This window comes from Colobus angolensis, unplaced genomic scaffold (genome assembly GCF_000951035.1).
Source record: "Colobus angolensis palliatus isolate OR3802 unplaced genomic scaffold, Cang.pa_1.0 Scaffold63, whole genome shotgun sequence".
NCBI lineage: Eukaryota > Metazoa > Chordata > Mammalia > Primates > Cercopithecidae > Colobus > Colobus angolensis.
In genome coordinates this window covers 6478796-6494719 of record NW_012119932.1, presented here as the reverse complement: position 1 = coordinate 6494719, position 15924 = coordinate 6478796, and the positions used below count along the sequence as shown (strand labels likewise).

Here is a 15924-nt window from a genome sequence, read left to right as displayed (position 1 = left end):
AAAATAAGAACAAAGTTAAGTGGGTATGGTGGCAATGCCTGTAGTCCCAGCTACTTGGGAGACTAAGGTGGGAGAATCACTTGAGCCCAGGAGGTCCAGGTTGCATTGAGCCGTGATTACACCGCTGACTGGGCAACAGAGGGTGACCCTGTCTCAAAAATAAAAATAAAAATAGTTTATAGCCTTACTAATTATCCGTAGATGTGCTGTTATTCTAGAAATGCATTCTTATCACTACAGGCATTTCAGGAGTGGAATAAAATCTTGACAACATTATTTTTCCACTTACATTGACCAAACCCGGGCGAGCATATTAGTATAAGGCTTAAAAGGGGATTTTAAGTATATTTGAATGTTTTGTTCTGGTTTGATGTTAAAATATGTTTGCTTATATTTATTGGATTTTAAATGGTTAGAGTTCTTGTCAAAGTCTCCATCTATCTTCTTCCTCAGGGACATTGATGGATTTGCTAATGATTTATAAACTACATTGTGCAATATAAATGCTAATTAACCTTCTTTAGATATGATACTGTGTATTTAATACGTAGCAATCCTTATTTTTAAAGTGATTTAAGTTCCTTTTTTCCCTCCAGCTTTATGGAGATATAATTGACAAATAAAAATCATATGTATTTAAGATATACAGGGTGATGATTTGATATATTTATACATGCTGAAATGTTCCCCACAATCAAGCTAATTAACACATTCATCACTCACATAGTTATTGTGTGTGTGTGTGTGTGTGTGTGTGTGTGTGTGTGTGTGTGTGTGTGAGGTGAGAAGACTTAAAAATCTATTTTTATTGAATTTCATGCACAATGCAATATTATTAACTATGATCACCACGAAATATAAGAATGATTTAACTTATGTTTTACTTTTATTGAGGAAGTTTATTCTAAACTTTTAAAGCAATCACATTGTTATTCTCCATTAACTTTATTTAGATTGTGAAACATTTTTACTCATTTCTCAACACTTCAGCTTTAGTATGGAAGAAATGGTATCATTTTACCTTCTTGATTTCATGAGTCAGCATCTTTGAAAATACGTAAATCTATCCCAAAAATGTTTAGTATAGTCTGAATGACAATGAGTTGAAGCCTTAATAAGCAAGTGAGAAATCTGAGACCCTAATCAACACTTTCGACTTCATTGATAAAAAGATTTCTGGTTACTTGGCATATGATTTTTATGTATTTTATAATCAGTCTTCTCACAGGATGAGGCTTAATTTTAAAACCACATTGGACCATTTGTATATAATTCTATATCCATTATTAAAATGCTATTGTTTTGTAAGCAGGGAAATGTTAAAAGTTGATTTTTTTCCCATTTTTTTTTTCTAGATGTTCGAAGAAGAACAATTTATGAATACCACCGAGTAGAGCTACAAATGTCAAAAATTACCAACATTTCAGCTGTGGAGATGACCCCATTACCTAGTAAGTGAATATGTAAACCTAGGTGGAAAACAGGATTTGCAAATTTGATGGTCTGATCTGTTCAATGGTTATAATAATCGTATTAAATAATTACCATTATAATTGTGTTTGGCATGCATGGGCATTTTGATCCTGAGGATTGGGGGACAGTGATTTTTATTTTAGTTGAGTAATCTCTTTCCCCCCATGTTGCCTGTTAGTCTTTGTGAATCTGAATCTGTTCTTTCCTGTTTCCTAGCATGTCTCCAGTTTAACAGATGTGGCCCCTGTGTATCTTCTCAGATTGGCTTCAACTGCAGTTGGTGTAGTAAACTTCAAAGGTAAAAATATAATAATAAGAATAATAATAAAATTTAAAAAGATATTTTGAAAGATTAGAAATTAAAAAGAAAAAAAACAACTTATGGACAGTCACAGTGGCTCACACCTGTAATCCCAGTACTTTGAGAGACCAAAGTAGGAGGATTACTTGAGCCCAGGAGTTCAAGATCAGCCTGGGCAACATAGTAAGACCCTGTTTCTACCAAAAAAGTTTTAACATATTAACTGGGCATGGGGAGGGTGCATGCCTGTAGTCTCAGCACTTTGGGAGGCCAAAGCAGGAGGATCACTTGAGCCTAAGAGTTGAAGATCAGCCTTGGCAACATAGCCAGACCCCATTTTTACAAAAAATTTAAAAAATCCCATTGAATTTGAAGTGGATGTCAACTGTGCAGCATATGTATGCATTAGCACTATTGTATGTATAAAATATGTAGATATCATGATCAAAATGCAAAACAAAACTCATAAGTGGGGATTTTACTATTTTCCTTTGTCTGAGAGTTCAAAATGACTAAGAGCCTTTATATTTAATAAGGTCATTATCTGACATGTATTTATAATTCTCTGTGGGACTTAAAATACAGGATGATTATAGAGCAGTTGACGAGCCGACAAACCTACAGAAGCATGTTATGAGATACATTTTCATAGCAAGGGTAGTTTATAATAATCACATGAACATTCTTAGTAAATTCCTATGTAGCATCTCAAAGGTTGTTAGTCAAGATTGCAGATATAATCTAATACAAATATAGAATATGTGGTTTTGACGTCACATTGTAATTAGCTAACTGTGAAACTTAAGCTACATAATTTACTGGTGTCAAAGAGGTTTACTGATTTTGACAGGTGGCAAAGATGGTTTTCCAGTTACTAGAGCTTTTCAGAGACTGAATAATCATTTGTTGGAAATACAGGATGAAAACTTGTAAATTTGTTTCGTTATTTACTTAACGATTTTGTGCATCAGTGATGTTCCGGGTACTGGGAACACAGCAGTAAACAATATTGACACGGTCCCTGTCCCCTGTGAAGTTTACAGTCCGCCTTTCTCGCCTTCAGAGTCTATGAAGATTGTTTCCCCAGGAGGAAAACTGAATATTCATGCTGTTAATCTGTGTATGTTATACCCGAGCTTTCGGTTGTATGAGCAGTCTGTCTTACCATCTTCTTGCTACAGCATTTGCTGTAACGATAAAGACATGCTCCAGGAATCCTTTAAAACTTATTGAAGAATGCAAAAATAAAACGCCGATATTTCGATCACAAGCTTTGGGAAACATTTTTAACTTACTAACTTTAGAGCAACTACTGCAGTATTATGGCTAGAACAATATTATTTATGATAACTTCTGTTTTGTTTTCAATTTAACGGGGCGTTCTAGTAATTTCCTTTGTGAAATGAATTCCAAATAATACAAAAGCAAGCAGGCAGTTTGCATTTTTAAAAGGAGATTTTTAAGTTAGTTATATATGTAAAGTAGGAGGAACTGCTATAAAAGCAAGGGTTTATGGTTATTTATATTGATATTTTACTAAGTTTTCCATAAAGATTATATGCATATCAGAAGTTATTCACAATCTGTTTAGATACCGACATAAGGGAATCTAAAGAGATGGCATTTTAATATGTATATTTAAGGAAATCTGATCTCAGAATTGGAAAATGTCCAAAGGAATTATATAGGAGGCACTGGTTTAAGCTGCATACCTACTTCAGATCCATTTCAGTGATCACCTCGTCCAAGTCTGCGTGAGGTGCCTATCAGCTGTTTTTCTGCATCCTGGGCAAACCGCCATCATTAGCGTTTTGTGTGGGGCCTGCTGATGCTTGTTCATTTGTCTGTCTTCTTTGCTAGGCTCTGAGTTTATTAAAGGCAGAGACCATATCCAATTTGTCCTTATGTCTCTGGAGCCTAAGAACATACCTGGGACTGCAGAAAAAAAAAAAAAGGATGAACAAATGAATAATGATTAGCTTCCAAACGAAGGAATCATACTAAAATTTGTCTAACACAAAGGGTTTCCCAAGATGAGGGACTTTCAATGCTAAACCCAGGAAAGTCCAAGAAAAAAACAAGGGCCATTTGACCACCCTAACCAGAAGAAAATTAGGAGAATTTTTGACTTAAATCGTGTTATGGTAAATGGAGGTTTTGAAGGTTCATCTAGAAACCTGCTTACCACTGATCATTTCATCTTTTAATATAATTTTTGATGAAATATATGTTTAAACTTCCAAGCAAGTGATTTTGACAATCGAAACTTATCTGCGAGTTGGAATCTGCTTCTACTGTTAATACTTTCAGTTTATTGAGAGTTGTCTCTGCCAGACATTAAGCCAAGGAATTTTCAAATATCACGCTTAACATTTTCACAGCAGAGGAAACTGAAATTTTTAGGAGCTCAGCTACGTGTACAGGGTCTCATAGCTCTTAAGTGATAAGTTTGGAATCAAACCTCCATCTTTGTGATGCCTAGCTTTTGGTCTTGTTTTTTCAACACCTGTTCTGTGTCACACCTGCCAGGTTGCAAATTATCAAGCAAGATAATTTTCATTGCTTTCTGAAAAATTGTACATGTATTACTGAAAAATAAATCTGTCCTAGTTGATGCCACAAGAAAGTATCATTGCTTTGAAACTGGCATAAGAAGAATGTAGAGGATAATCGAGCAAAGTCTAAGACTTTTGCATATTATTGAAAGCATAGTTCCTTTAAGATTACTGAGGGAAAGAGAGTTGGTGAGGCATATGAATGAGAAAGAAATTCTTCAAAGAACACTACTCAAAAAAAACTACAAGTTTTCTGAATGTTACTGTTGGTGTTTTATTGAATACCGAACAGTTATTTAAAATCTTGGATTTATTTTTAATTCTTCAGCAACCCCATTATATACATATCAAAACCTGTTTAATTAATCGGTTTAACTATGCCTCATTGCACTTTTGTTCAACTTAATTTCCCCACTGCATTTTATAAATTTCTCCTTAGACCTGTAAGCTTCAGAACTTTGCTTTGCTGCCCAGAAGCATTTCCCCAGACTTTACAGCTTTTATGAACAAATTCAACAAAACAAGAGAAGCCTTAACCTAAGCAGCACAAAAATTGCCCCTCTGGTTTTCTTCTCCCATCGCTCTTACTTTCTTCTTTGTGCTTACTTATCCCTGAATGATAATCAGTTGGTGGTAACTACTGAACTCTCAAGTAGGGCTGGCTCTAAAAAGATAAGATAATTTTAATTGGTTTGTTTATTTCATTTAATTCCCACTTTTCAGGGGGCAAAAACTAAGGCAAAATGTTTGCAATGGCTTTCCCAAGCTCTAAGAGAATCTGAGTTATAGAAACATAAAGAGATCCATGATCTCAAGTGCTTACTTAAATTACTTGGTCCATTTCTTTGAACTAAGAGTGCTTTTGTTTCCTCATTGCAAACTGAGGATACCTAATCAATCACTTTCAACTGCACCTTATAGCTTCACTCATTCCACAAAAATTTGTGAGTGTCTCTGTTCAAGTCACTCACCAAGATTGTGCGTTCAGTAGTGAAAAAAGACAGACAAAAATCACTACCGAAGGAGAGCTTTCTATTTGGTATAGGGAGACAGAGTTCAAGCAAATAGATATATAGGAAATAGAGTTAATAGTGATGAGTGTTATGGTAAGAGAAATAAACAGGAAAACATAAGGGGATAATATACCAAAATTGGAAACAATAACAGGAGTTTACTTTTTGATATTGCCTTTAAGTAACCTTGCTCTTTTGAAGACAGCATGGTTTGATTAGTTTTTAAATGAAAATATATTTTCTGCACTTATTCATTCACTCATTTATTTACTTAACAATGTATAGAATGCATAACACATGTCAGGCATTGATCTAAACACTAAGGTAGTTAGAGCAATAATCAAGTATTAATCAAAACCATAGCTCTCATGGAGCTTGGAGTTTAGCTTAGTAAGCCAGAAAGTTAATGAATTAATTATTAGGCAGAAAAAGTCAGATAGTGATGGGTTGTCTGCTGGATTTGAAAGAGCCAAATTGCTCTTGGCTGGGTGTCCAGGAAAGGCTTTTTGGAGGGGGTAATAAATAAACAAAGATCTGAATGATGGGTAGGCAGCTACAGCGAGGTGAAAGCAAAGAGACTTGAAATGCCATTTGAATGGCTCATGCAGTGGCCCTATGGTGGGTCCAAGCTTGACCTGATAAGGAAAGGAAATAAGCCTAGTGCATTGGGAGAATTCCAAGCTGATTTTGGAGTGAGAGTGACATCAGATAAGCTCAGAAAGCTACCCAAGTGCTGGAACACAGAGGCTCTGTAAGCTAAGGAGAGTTTTATCCTCAGAATCATGGAAAGCATTTAGATTTTATCACTTATGCAAAGAAGGGACGTGATTTTACCATATTTAAGAATGGAACTTTGGCTGCTTCATGGAGAACAGAGCTTTTGTTGATTTGTTTGTTTGTTTGTTTGGGGAGTGGTCCAGAATGAAAAGGAAGAGGCTAGTAGTGAGCTTGTGCAATAGTGCACAGGAGGTAATAATAGTAACTTGGACGAGCGTGATGATTCTGAGGATCAGGAGAGATCAATCAATGCAAGGTGTTTGGGAAGGAAACAGATTATGTGTGTGTGTTTGTGTGTGTGTGTGTGTGTCTTAATCAAGTTTATTGAAGCATAATTTACATACAATAAAATATGCACATTCTAAATGTATGAGGCAGCTTTAAAAAGTGTAAATTCCCATGTAATCATCGCCGCATCAAAATATAGATTTCCTTCATGTTCCTTTACAGCGAATTCCTTCTCACCGCCACTACCTTATGTAGCAACCACTGATCTTATTCCTATCATCATACATTTATCCTGTCCAATCTACACCTATATATAAAGGGAATCACATGGTATTTACAATTCTGAATTTAGCTTTCTTTCAGAATTTCTTTCAACTTAACATTTTTTCAATTAATCTATACTATACTGTTAAAATATCAGAAATTTGGTCCTTTCAGTTGCTGAGTGAGTTAATACACAACAATTTATTTACTATTTGCCTGTAGATGAAGATTTGGGTTGTTTTTAGAGGCTGTTATGAGTGATGAATAAACCCACTATGAATATTCATGTACAACTATTTTTACAGACAGATGTTTCCATCTCTCTGGGTTGGGTGGTAAATATATAACTTTATAAGGAACTATCAAATTGGTTTTCTATATGGGTATTTTAGATTTCTTTTTTAAAAAATTTTACTTTAAGCTCTAAGATACATGCGCAGAACGTGCAGGTTTGTTGCATAGGTATACATGTGCCATGGTGGTTTGCTGCACCTATCAACCTGTCATCCAGGTTTTAAGCCCCGCATGCGTTAGGTATTTGTCCTAATGCTCTCTCTCTCCTGGTCCCATACTCCCTGACAGGCTGTGGTGTGTGATGTTTGCCTCCCTGTGTCTGTGTGTTCTCATTGTTCAACTCCCCTTATGAGTGAGAACATGTGTTTGGTTTTCTGAAACAGATTATTTACTAACAAATTAGAAGTGAAGTAGAAGGGAAGAAGAAGGATCAAGGATATTTCTTAGATTTTTGTTTCAGCAACTGGTGGATGTTGGCACTCTTTTGAGATGGGTAAGACAGCACACAAAAAAAGACTAGGATGAAGAGAAATAAAGAGTTTGCTTTGGGACAAGATAAGTCTGAGATGCCTATCAGACTTCAAGTGGAAATGTTGAGTAGACAGGGGATATGTAAGCCAGGAATTCCAAGAAAGACTAGACGTTCAGATTGGAGAGTCATTATCATATAGATAGTGTTTAAATCTGTGGGACTGAATGAAATCAGCTATGGAGAGAGTATAAATTGAAAGCAGCTTAAGAGGTTTCAGAAACTAACTTTGTGGCATGGCATCATAAGGTATGATGCTAATTTTTCATTACGTAGAATTGTTTTAAGTACATTTACATATGCATATGTTTGGATAGACATAGAAAACCTTTGAAAAGATATGTGAGAAACAACAGTATTTGTCACTCGGGAAACAAGTGAACAGGGAGAGACAAGAGACTGTTACTGTTTATTACAGACTTTTGGTATGATTTGAATTTTTGCCACCTGAATTGGGAGACAGAAGGAGGAACCAGCAAAGGAGAAATAAGGAAACATTAGCTCTTTTAAGGAGTAGAAATGCACTCTTACTCATTTTAGCATCTTCCACAATACCCAACACAGTGTCTGGGCAAATACAGATCTTTTACAGGTATGGTTGGACTGAATTATGCAGATAATTGAGGCCAGGAATTTCTACTTTCCTGAGAATTCTGATTGACCATTTTGGCTATTACTAACCACTGGGTTTTGTCAGTGTTGACCAAATTGCTATAGAGAGAACTAAGCTTGTGTACGGCATAAGATGTCAATAATCACAGTGAGGCATGTTGAACACTTAACCTCTTGGTGTTAGTCTTTTGGTGCTTCACTTTCAAACAAAATTTTCCACCTCATATTTTCTTAGATCCAGTCAAAGTTGTAAGCTTGCTCCTGGTAGAAACATATAAATAAAAGTATTCCATGATTCCATCCATTAAAAGAATAAGCAGAATAAGCCCCTCCTTATTCATGGTAAAGACATGTATTTATGTAACAGTAGTATCACATCATTATTTGGGAAAATATATGAGATGATGGAAAAAGATATTTCCTAACAACTTTTCTACATTTTTCAACTTTGTTATTTCTACTGCATTTCCCTTAGTGTACTCTGGAACTGCTGTTATTTTCCATTGAATGAGCTTAATTCCTTTGCAGTAATGAAAAGAGAAACAAAAAGAATCACCTATATTTCATAAATTAATTGATTTAAAAGTAGGTGCCAGTGTTATACTTGTTTTTTATATATATATAACATATAATATATAAAAATTATATGTAATATATAAATTATATATAAAGTTATATATAAACTACATAGAGGTTTACATAATGAAATCTAAAAAAAGTGTATTTCAAAAATTTTGAAAATTGATCAAGTCAGAAATGTTGGCTAATTGGTTAATAATATGAAAATGTATTATCAATTAAAATTAATTAAGGGTAAAATAATTCCTTCTTAGCAGCAGCTAATTTTTGCAAATAAAATGTACTCATATCTTATGCTTATTTAGCTTATAGAAATTAAACTCAGTTTGGAGACAGAGAGAGACAGAAAACAAATTTAAGTAGTAGTTCAACCTACCTAACCTTTCCCGAATCACTAGTCTTTTTCTTCTGAATGGAAGTAACAGAGAGACGTGAATATGCCTTTCTCCTTTGGTTTGGTCTCCATGTGCCCCTTTAAATGGGAATATTTGCAGCAGTAAGTGTGACTTTAGTGCTTAAAAATTACTGTGAGCGTGTCCTTCGCAGGGATATGGATGAAGCTGGAAGCAATAATTGTCAGCAACTAACACAGGAACAGAAAACCAAACACTGCATGTTCTCACTCATAAGCGGGAGTTGAACAATGAGAACACACAGACACAGGGAGGGGAACATCACACACTGGGGCCTGTCAGGGGGTGGGAGGCAAGGGGAGGGAGAGCATTAGGACAAACACCTAACAGATGCAGGGTTTAAAACCTAGATGGCGGGTTGATAGGTGCAGCAAACCACCATGGCACATGTATACCTGTACAACAAACCCGCACGTTCTGCACGTATATCCCAGAACTTAAAGAAAGAAATAAAACAACAGCAACAACAAAAAACCTTGGGTATTTTCCATACTGTGAGGTTTTAAAAGTAAGCCAACAACTTTATGTAGGGTCAACCCAAGGCCTCACAGTCCATTCTGACATTGCAGGAAAAACTGGGTGTATTAAGAGACACTGTATCAGGCTCCTGAAGAATGTCATACCGAGGGAATTCCAAGCATATTTTGACTCTATCTGAGTTTTGCCTACTTATTCACCACAGTGCCTAGCTCTCCAGCAAGGAGCAGCTTACATGCTCATCCTTTGGGGGCATATAAAGCATTCTTTTGGACTAACTTAACTATGAGAATTTTAAGATTGAAAGGAGAGAATCAGGACACTACAATTGTTGAATGACAAGCCAGATATTCTTGGAATAAATGGCCAAGAGTAAAAATTATAAATTAAAATAAATCAGTAGTTAGAGTCAGTATAATTGTTCCTGTTCAAAAGTGCCTTGTATATCCTAGAGACAAAGCATTTCTTATAACCCTTTGGCCATTATGGTCTAAGTTCATATTTGAAGCTACTTTTAGACTCTACATTTACATGATTGTTTCATATAAGGAAATTAACTCGCTTTAGTGATTAGTTGTGAAATTCATACCTGATAATCAAATAGAAAGCTATGTAGGAAATCCAAGAGCCCTGTTCCAAAATTAGTTACAACTTTAGGCTTATTTTCATGGATTGGGATAGGATAAAGTTTTGCTTGCCAAAGCACCTAATTTCAGATAGACATTTAGAACTCACCAAGCATTAAGAGTTTTACAAACTTTTGTTGATCCAGGTTCCAATATGCTTACTTCCTTGTAAGTTGATGCCACTTCTTTTTGCTTATCGGAATTACTGATTAGTAATATTCTGATAGTTAAAATGTTATAATTTTCACCATATAAGTTGAATGCCAAGTTTAAAATTAAAAATATGAATCTATTTATAATTTGGATAAAATCCATTTTTGTCTTTGCTGAAATATCAGATTCAACAAAATTATTTAATTGAAAGATATTAATTGGAATACTTTATTGTCACGCTACCTAGTCATCATAGAAAGAGAGAGAATTGCTGTCATTTCTAATGGAAGGCATCAAAGAAAAATGAAACTTTAATTGTTTGCAGTTAGCAACAGTGCATAAATTACTCATAAGTCTGAAACTGATGACCACACCAGAGTAGGTCTGGACTACATGAGATTCTTTCTCTATAGTGTATTCTTTTTCTCTTTAACTTTTATTTTAGGTTAAGAAGTACACATGCAGGCTTGTTATATAGGTAAACTCATGTCATGGGGGTTTGATATACAGATTATTTTGTCATCCAGGTACTAAGCCTACTAACCAATGGTTATTTTTAATGATCCTCTCCATCCTCCTGCCCTCTGCCCTCTGGTAGGCCCCAGTGTGTGTTGTTCCCCTCTTTGTGTTCACGTGTTCTCGTATTTAGCTCTCATTTGTTAATGAAAACATGCAGTATTTGGTTTTCAGGTCCTCAGTTACTTTGCTAAGGATAATAGCCTCCAGCTTCATCCATGCTCCTGCAAAGCACATGATCTTGTTTCTTTTTTATGGCTGCATAGTATTCCATCGTGTATATGTGCCACATTTTCTTTATCCAGTCTACCGTTGATATGGGCATTTAGGTTGGTTTCAGGTCTTTGCTATTGTGAATAGTGCTGCAATGAATATATGTGTGCATGTATCTTTATTATAGAAGGAGTTATATTCCTTTGGGTATGTGCCCAGTAATGGGATTGCAGGGTCAAATGGTGTATTCTATAGTAAGTGTTTTTGGGCTTTCTGTGTCAGGAAGTACTCAGCTGCCAGGTACCTTAGGTTCAGGAGCATTCAAGAATTTAGGAAGCATTCCTGAGTTATTCAAAAGATTCAAAAAAATCCCAAGAATACTACTGGAAAGGAAGCCATGTTTTATGACCTTAGGTGAATTACGTGGAATGTCTGGTTGGATACCTAGTGGCACAGCCAGCAATAAACAATCTCACCTTGACTGCTTACTCTATATCCTGGAATGGAAAATACATCTGTCATCTAGATGTATCAGATTCTGATATTCCTTAAAGCTGAATGGACCCAATTTCAGTAGTTCTCAAAGTTTCTTTTTTGTAGATCGTTTTGCTTTTATTATCTTTAATTGACACATAATAATTATACACATTTATGGGATACAGTGTGATATTTTAATACAGGTATACAATGTGTAATGATCAAATCAATATAATTAACATATCAATCACCTTAAACATTTATTATGTCTTGGTGTTAGGAACCTATAAAATCTGCTTTTCTAGCTATTTGAATATACAATAAATTGTTAATTATACTTATTAACATAACTGTAATTCCTAGCACATCATTTACTTCAAAACTCTTTGCAGGCCTTCTTAATGGGTGAGGCTGTATCTCTGACTCAGAAATGGACAGAAAATAAATGCTTTAGCATTTAGAAAACATCATCAAAATCTTAAGTAGGATGTTCCTATGAAGAAATATAAAATAGTCATCTTTTCACTTTTCTGGGGGATAGCTTTTAACAGAAGTGGAAAAATCAGAAATGATCCCAATGACATTTTCATAATTTTCTTACATAAATATTGAAAGAGTTGGGTTGTGTATGAACATGTATTTTAAATGTCTTTCTATATTCTAACATTACATTCCCCACAAAACAAATAACTAAACTGTGAACTACTTTTGAAAAATGTTCTCATTTACCATCGTATCAGCCTTTTCAATAGAGAACTGTTAATCTAAGGTTCTTTTTATATTCAATATTCAATTAAATATATATTTAGTAGAAAAGTACATAACAGATGCTGTTCGTCTGGTAATAACAAAAGGATATTCGACTGGTTGCCCCCCAATTCACATGAGTGTAAATAAATGTGAATGTTATTAAATATATACTAAATATATGTTATTAAATATACATTAAAAAGTTAATTGCCCAAAAATAGAACACTAGAACTTATTCCTTCTATCTGGCTGTACTTTGTATTCGTTAACAAACTTTTCAGTACCTCCCCCTTTCCCCAACCTTTCTTACTCTAGTAGCCTTTGTTCTAGTCTCTCCTTCTATGAGATCAACATTTTTAGCTTCCACGTGTATGAGAACATGCAGTACTCACCTTTCTCTGCCTGGCTTATTTCACAGCATAATATTAATAGTAATAGAGTTAAGAATTGTCACAGGATTTTGTCAAGATGCAGATTGCTCTATAACTCACTAAAGATTCATTTTCAGTAGGTCCAAAGTGGGTCCCAGGGATTCGGCTTTTTAATAAGCCTTTTTGGGGAATGCTGAGGTACTCGGACTAGGGCTGATCTTGTATGCCTGAGCTAAGGGGCCTGGAAGCTGCAATGATTTTGCCTAAGTTGTGTGGAAGCACTTATTCATTCTTAACTTGGAAGTGAGAAATATTATAGAAAAAAAATCTGTAGATATATTTATTATCAAAACGTGTTAAGAGATAATGAAATTAAGCCTAGTAAAAGAAAGCAAGAAGCTTTTGAATAAGTGTAGTATATATGATAAGTAAATCAGAAGATTTCAGAATGTTGTGAACTAGTTAAAAAGACTGGAACTTTCTTTAGTTCTGAGTTTATATTAAATTATTACTATCCAAGTGGTAATCAGTGTTTTAAAGAAATTTAAGGAGGTTCTAAAAATACCATACAACTAAGATGGTCGTTTTTAGCTTACAATGCTATAAGAGATAAATTGAACTTTGAATATATTTTAGTTCAAGACCCTTTATAATCAGTTATTTTTTGCAAATTTTAATAAAGAATCTTAGCTTTTCTATTAAATAGCTTGTCCTGAAATATAGCATAAACAAGATTGTCTTTTGAGAATGCAAAGTAAAAGTTTATTTTTACTTCCTTTTAAGCATTCCAAACCTAAGTTTAACAAAAGTGTACTAATTACTTTTGTATGGATTAATTATAACAATACAGTGAGGTATGGTGTTATTTTATCCATAACATAAAAGCATTTTGAAATATATATTTTGATGTGAAGAATACTTTTGAAAAAATACATAAGGTACTAATAACAGGGCTTCCCTTTGGAGAAACTGTCATGAATTGGAAACTGGCATAAAGAAAAATACATATTACCATTTCATCATAATCAGATCTTTGAAAGATCTGAATTTTTACCACACACACATATTATCTATAATAAAACCATCGACAAACAAAGGAACACACTTTTTAAAAGAAAGGAAGGCTATATATATATATATATATAAATATAATATATGAGTTTATTAGGATATATATATAAGTTTATTAGGACAATTTGGGCACTCAGAAAAATTCAAAAGTTTTCAGAAGCAGAAAATTATCAATGCTGAATCGATATGCTATATAACTTTCCTCTGGAAAGATAATACTTGACTTACTATATGTTGAATATAAAATGCATGTACTTCTTGTCTTTTTTCAAAATATGAATAGTATTGAACTCTGTATATTTGTAGCTACCTATATTATCTGTCTACCTATTAATAATCTACTTTGCATATTGATCTCTGTCTTCTTTTGGCCACTGAGTCATCTACCAGTCTTTAATGAGGGACGTGGATAAAGAATAGAAACCAGTTTTCTTTTTTCCCAAACTCTAAAGCAATAGGTGCTTAAGCCAAGCCTCCTAATAAGTAAGTCCCACCTGAAAAATCAAGACATTCTTGTAAGTTGTCTTTGATTCCCATCGGCAAATGCAGTGTTTGCTTCCCATCTGAGTACCGTTTGGCAAACTGGAGATAAAGTCTGCAGAATTATTTAGCATTGCATATGTTTACAATTGCTTTTTCAAGATGATCCAAATGATTTTAAAGTTTTGTTTATGTGTTAACCAACTGTGGTGGCTGCACTTTATATCGTTGTAATGTAGAAAGGCTAGACTTCAACAAATTCAATCTAACAAACATATATGGAGTATCTAAAAATGGAACATTTTAGTGAAAATTATATATTTCATTCTTTTAGCTTGCTTGGATTAATAAATTGAGTTCCCCTGGAAATAAATACAAATTAATTGTCCAAAAATGAAATTGGATTTGTTCACTTTAAAAACAGTAGGTGCTAAATTGGTATGGAAAAAAAATATGAGCCTTAGAGGACAAGGAAATGAAAATTTAGAAACAAAAGGCAAAGCTCACAATTGGCATCTGTTAAAAATTTAGTATTGAATGTAAGAGGAACATTACATTAACAGTTTTCTACCGTAAAGGCTGATAACAGGGTAAATGAAAACATTTTTTAAAAGTAGTTTATAGTTTAGTTATTTGTTTTGCGGAGAATCTGATGGTAAACTATAGAAAGACATTTAAAATACACATTAATACTCAAGCCAGCTCTTTTAATATTTACGTAAGAAAATTATTAAACTGTCATCAGGATTGTTTTTGATGTTTCACTTCCGTTAAAAGCTATCCCCCAGAAAAATGAAAATATGACTATTTTATATTTCTAAATAGGAACATCCTAATTAAGATTTTGATTGTGTTTTCTAAATCCAAAGAGTTTATTTTCTGTCCAGTTCTGAGCCAGAGAGGCAGTCTTATCCATTAAGAAGACCAGCAAAGAGTTTGGAAGGAAATTATGTGCCAGGAATTCTGTCATTCATGGAAAAGTGCAAGAAATCCAGGTAGATCATTCTATATTATTCTAAGCCAATGTGATGAAGTTAGTATACATTATTAGGCAAAACACAGGTAAAGATAATTTAGCATAGAAATAAGATTTATTGGTTCAACAAAGGTCAACATTCAAATTTTCCTTTTCTGGGATATTATAGATAGCAATTGGCAGATTCTGGATTAATGAGACTAATTTGTTTCTCTTGCCTAGAAAGCCGCTTTTACTTTTACCCTCAGTTCTTCAATTTTTTCTTCAATGACACTTCACAGTCGAGGAAGTACTATTCTTATTCTCTCCATGAATCACGACCTTGGCTGCAGGAATTTCTAATGATAGGTTTTCTTAAAAATACACAGATTTTATGTTTCTAAAATAATGTCTTCTGACCAGCAGCGAAGACCTCTGTATTGACCCATGCCCTCGTCGGAATGATTCTATCCTTTCCCTGCACCCCACTAACACTAGGTTTCCTTTATCACTGCCCAGATTTCCTGCTGCTTTTGCTGATTTTAAATCACAGAGGCTTTGTCATAAAGGACAGGAGGGTTGTTTTAAGGGTAGGCCTGACTTATACCTAGAGATGCTTAAAATATTTACAATAGCTACCTTTTAGTTTGCATTTACTATGTGCCACGCATTCCATGAAAGGCTTCACTGTCACTAAAGTCTATCAATTCTTTGATCTAATTCAAACCTTGCAACTGATTAAGAGTTAAGAGTTAGGATCCTTGTTTTATAAATGAAGTAAATGAGAATTAGGAAGG

At 34.2% G+C, this 15924-nt stretch overlaps 1 protein-coding gene across 2 annotated transcripts in view; it reads left to right on the top strand.

Moving 5' to 3' along the window:
- Positions 1-15924, top strand: part of PLXDC2 (plexin domain containing 2) — a 453731-nt gene that overhangs the window by 355299 nt on the left and 82508 nt on the right. For both annotated transcript variants that reach the window (XM_011963864.1, XM_011963863.1), the window contains 2 exons: positions 1356-1451; positions 1690-1771. In XM_011963864.1, the coding sequence (XP_011819254.1) occupies positions 1356-1451; positions 1690-1771 (178 nt within the window). The remainder of the gene's footprint in view (positions 1-1355; positions 1452-1689; positions 1772-15924) is intronic.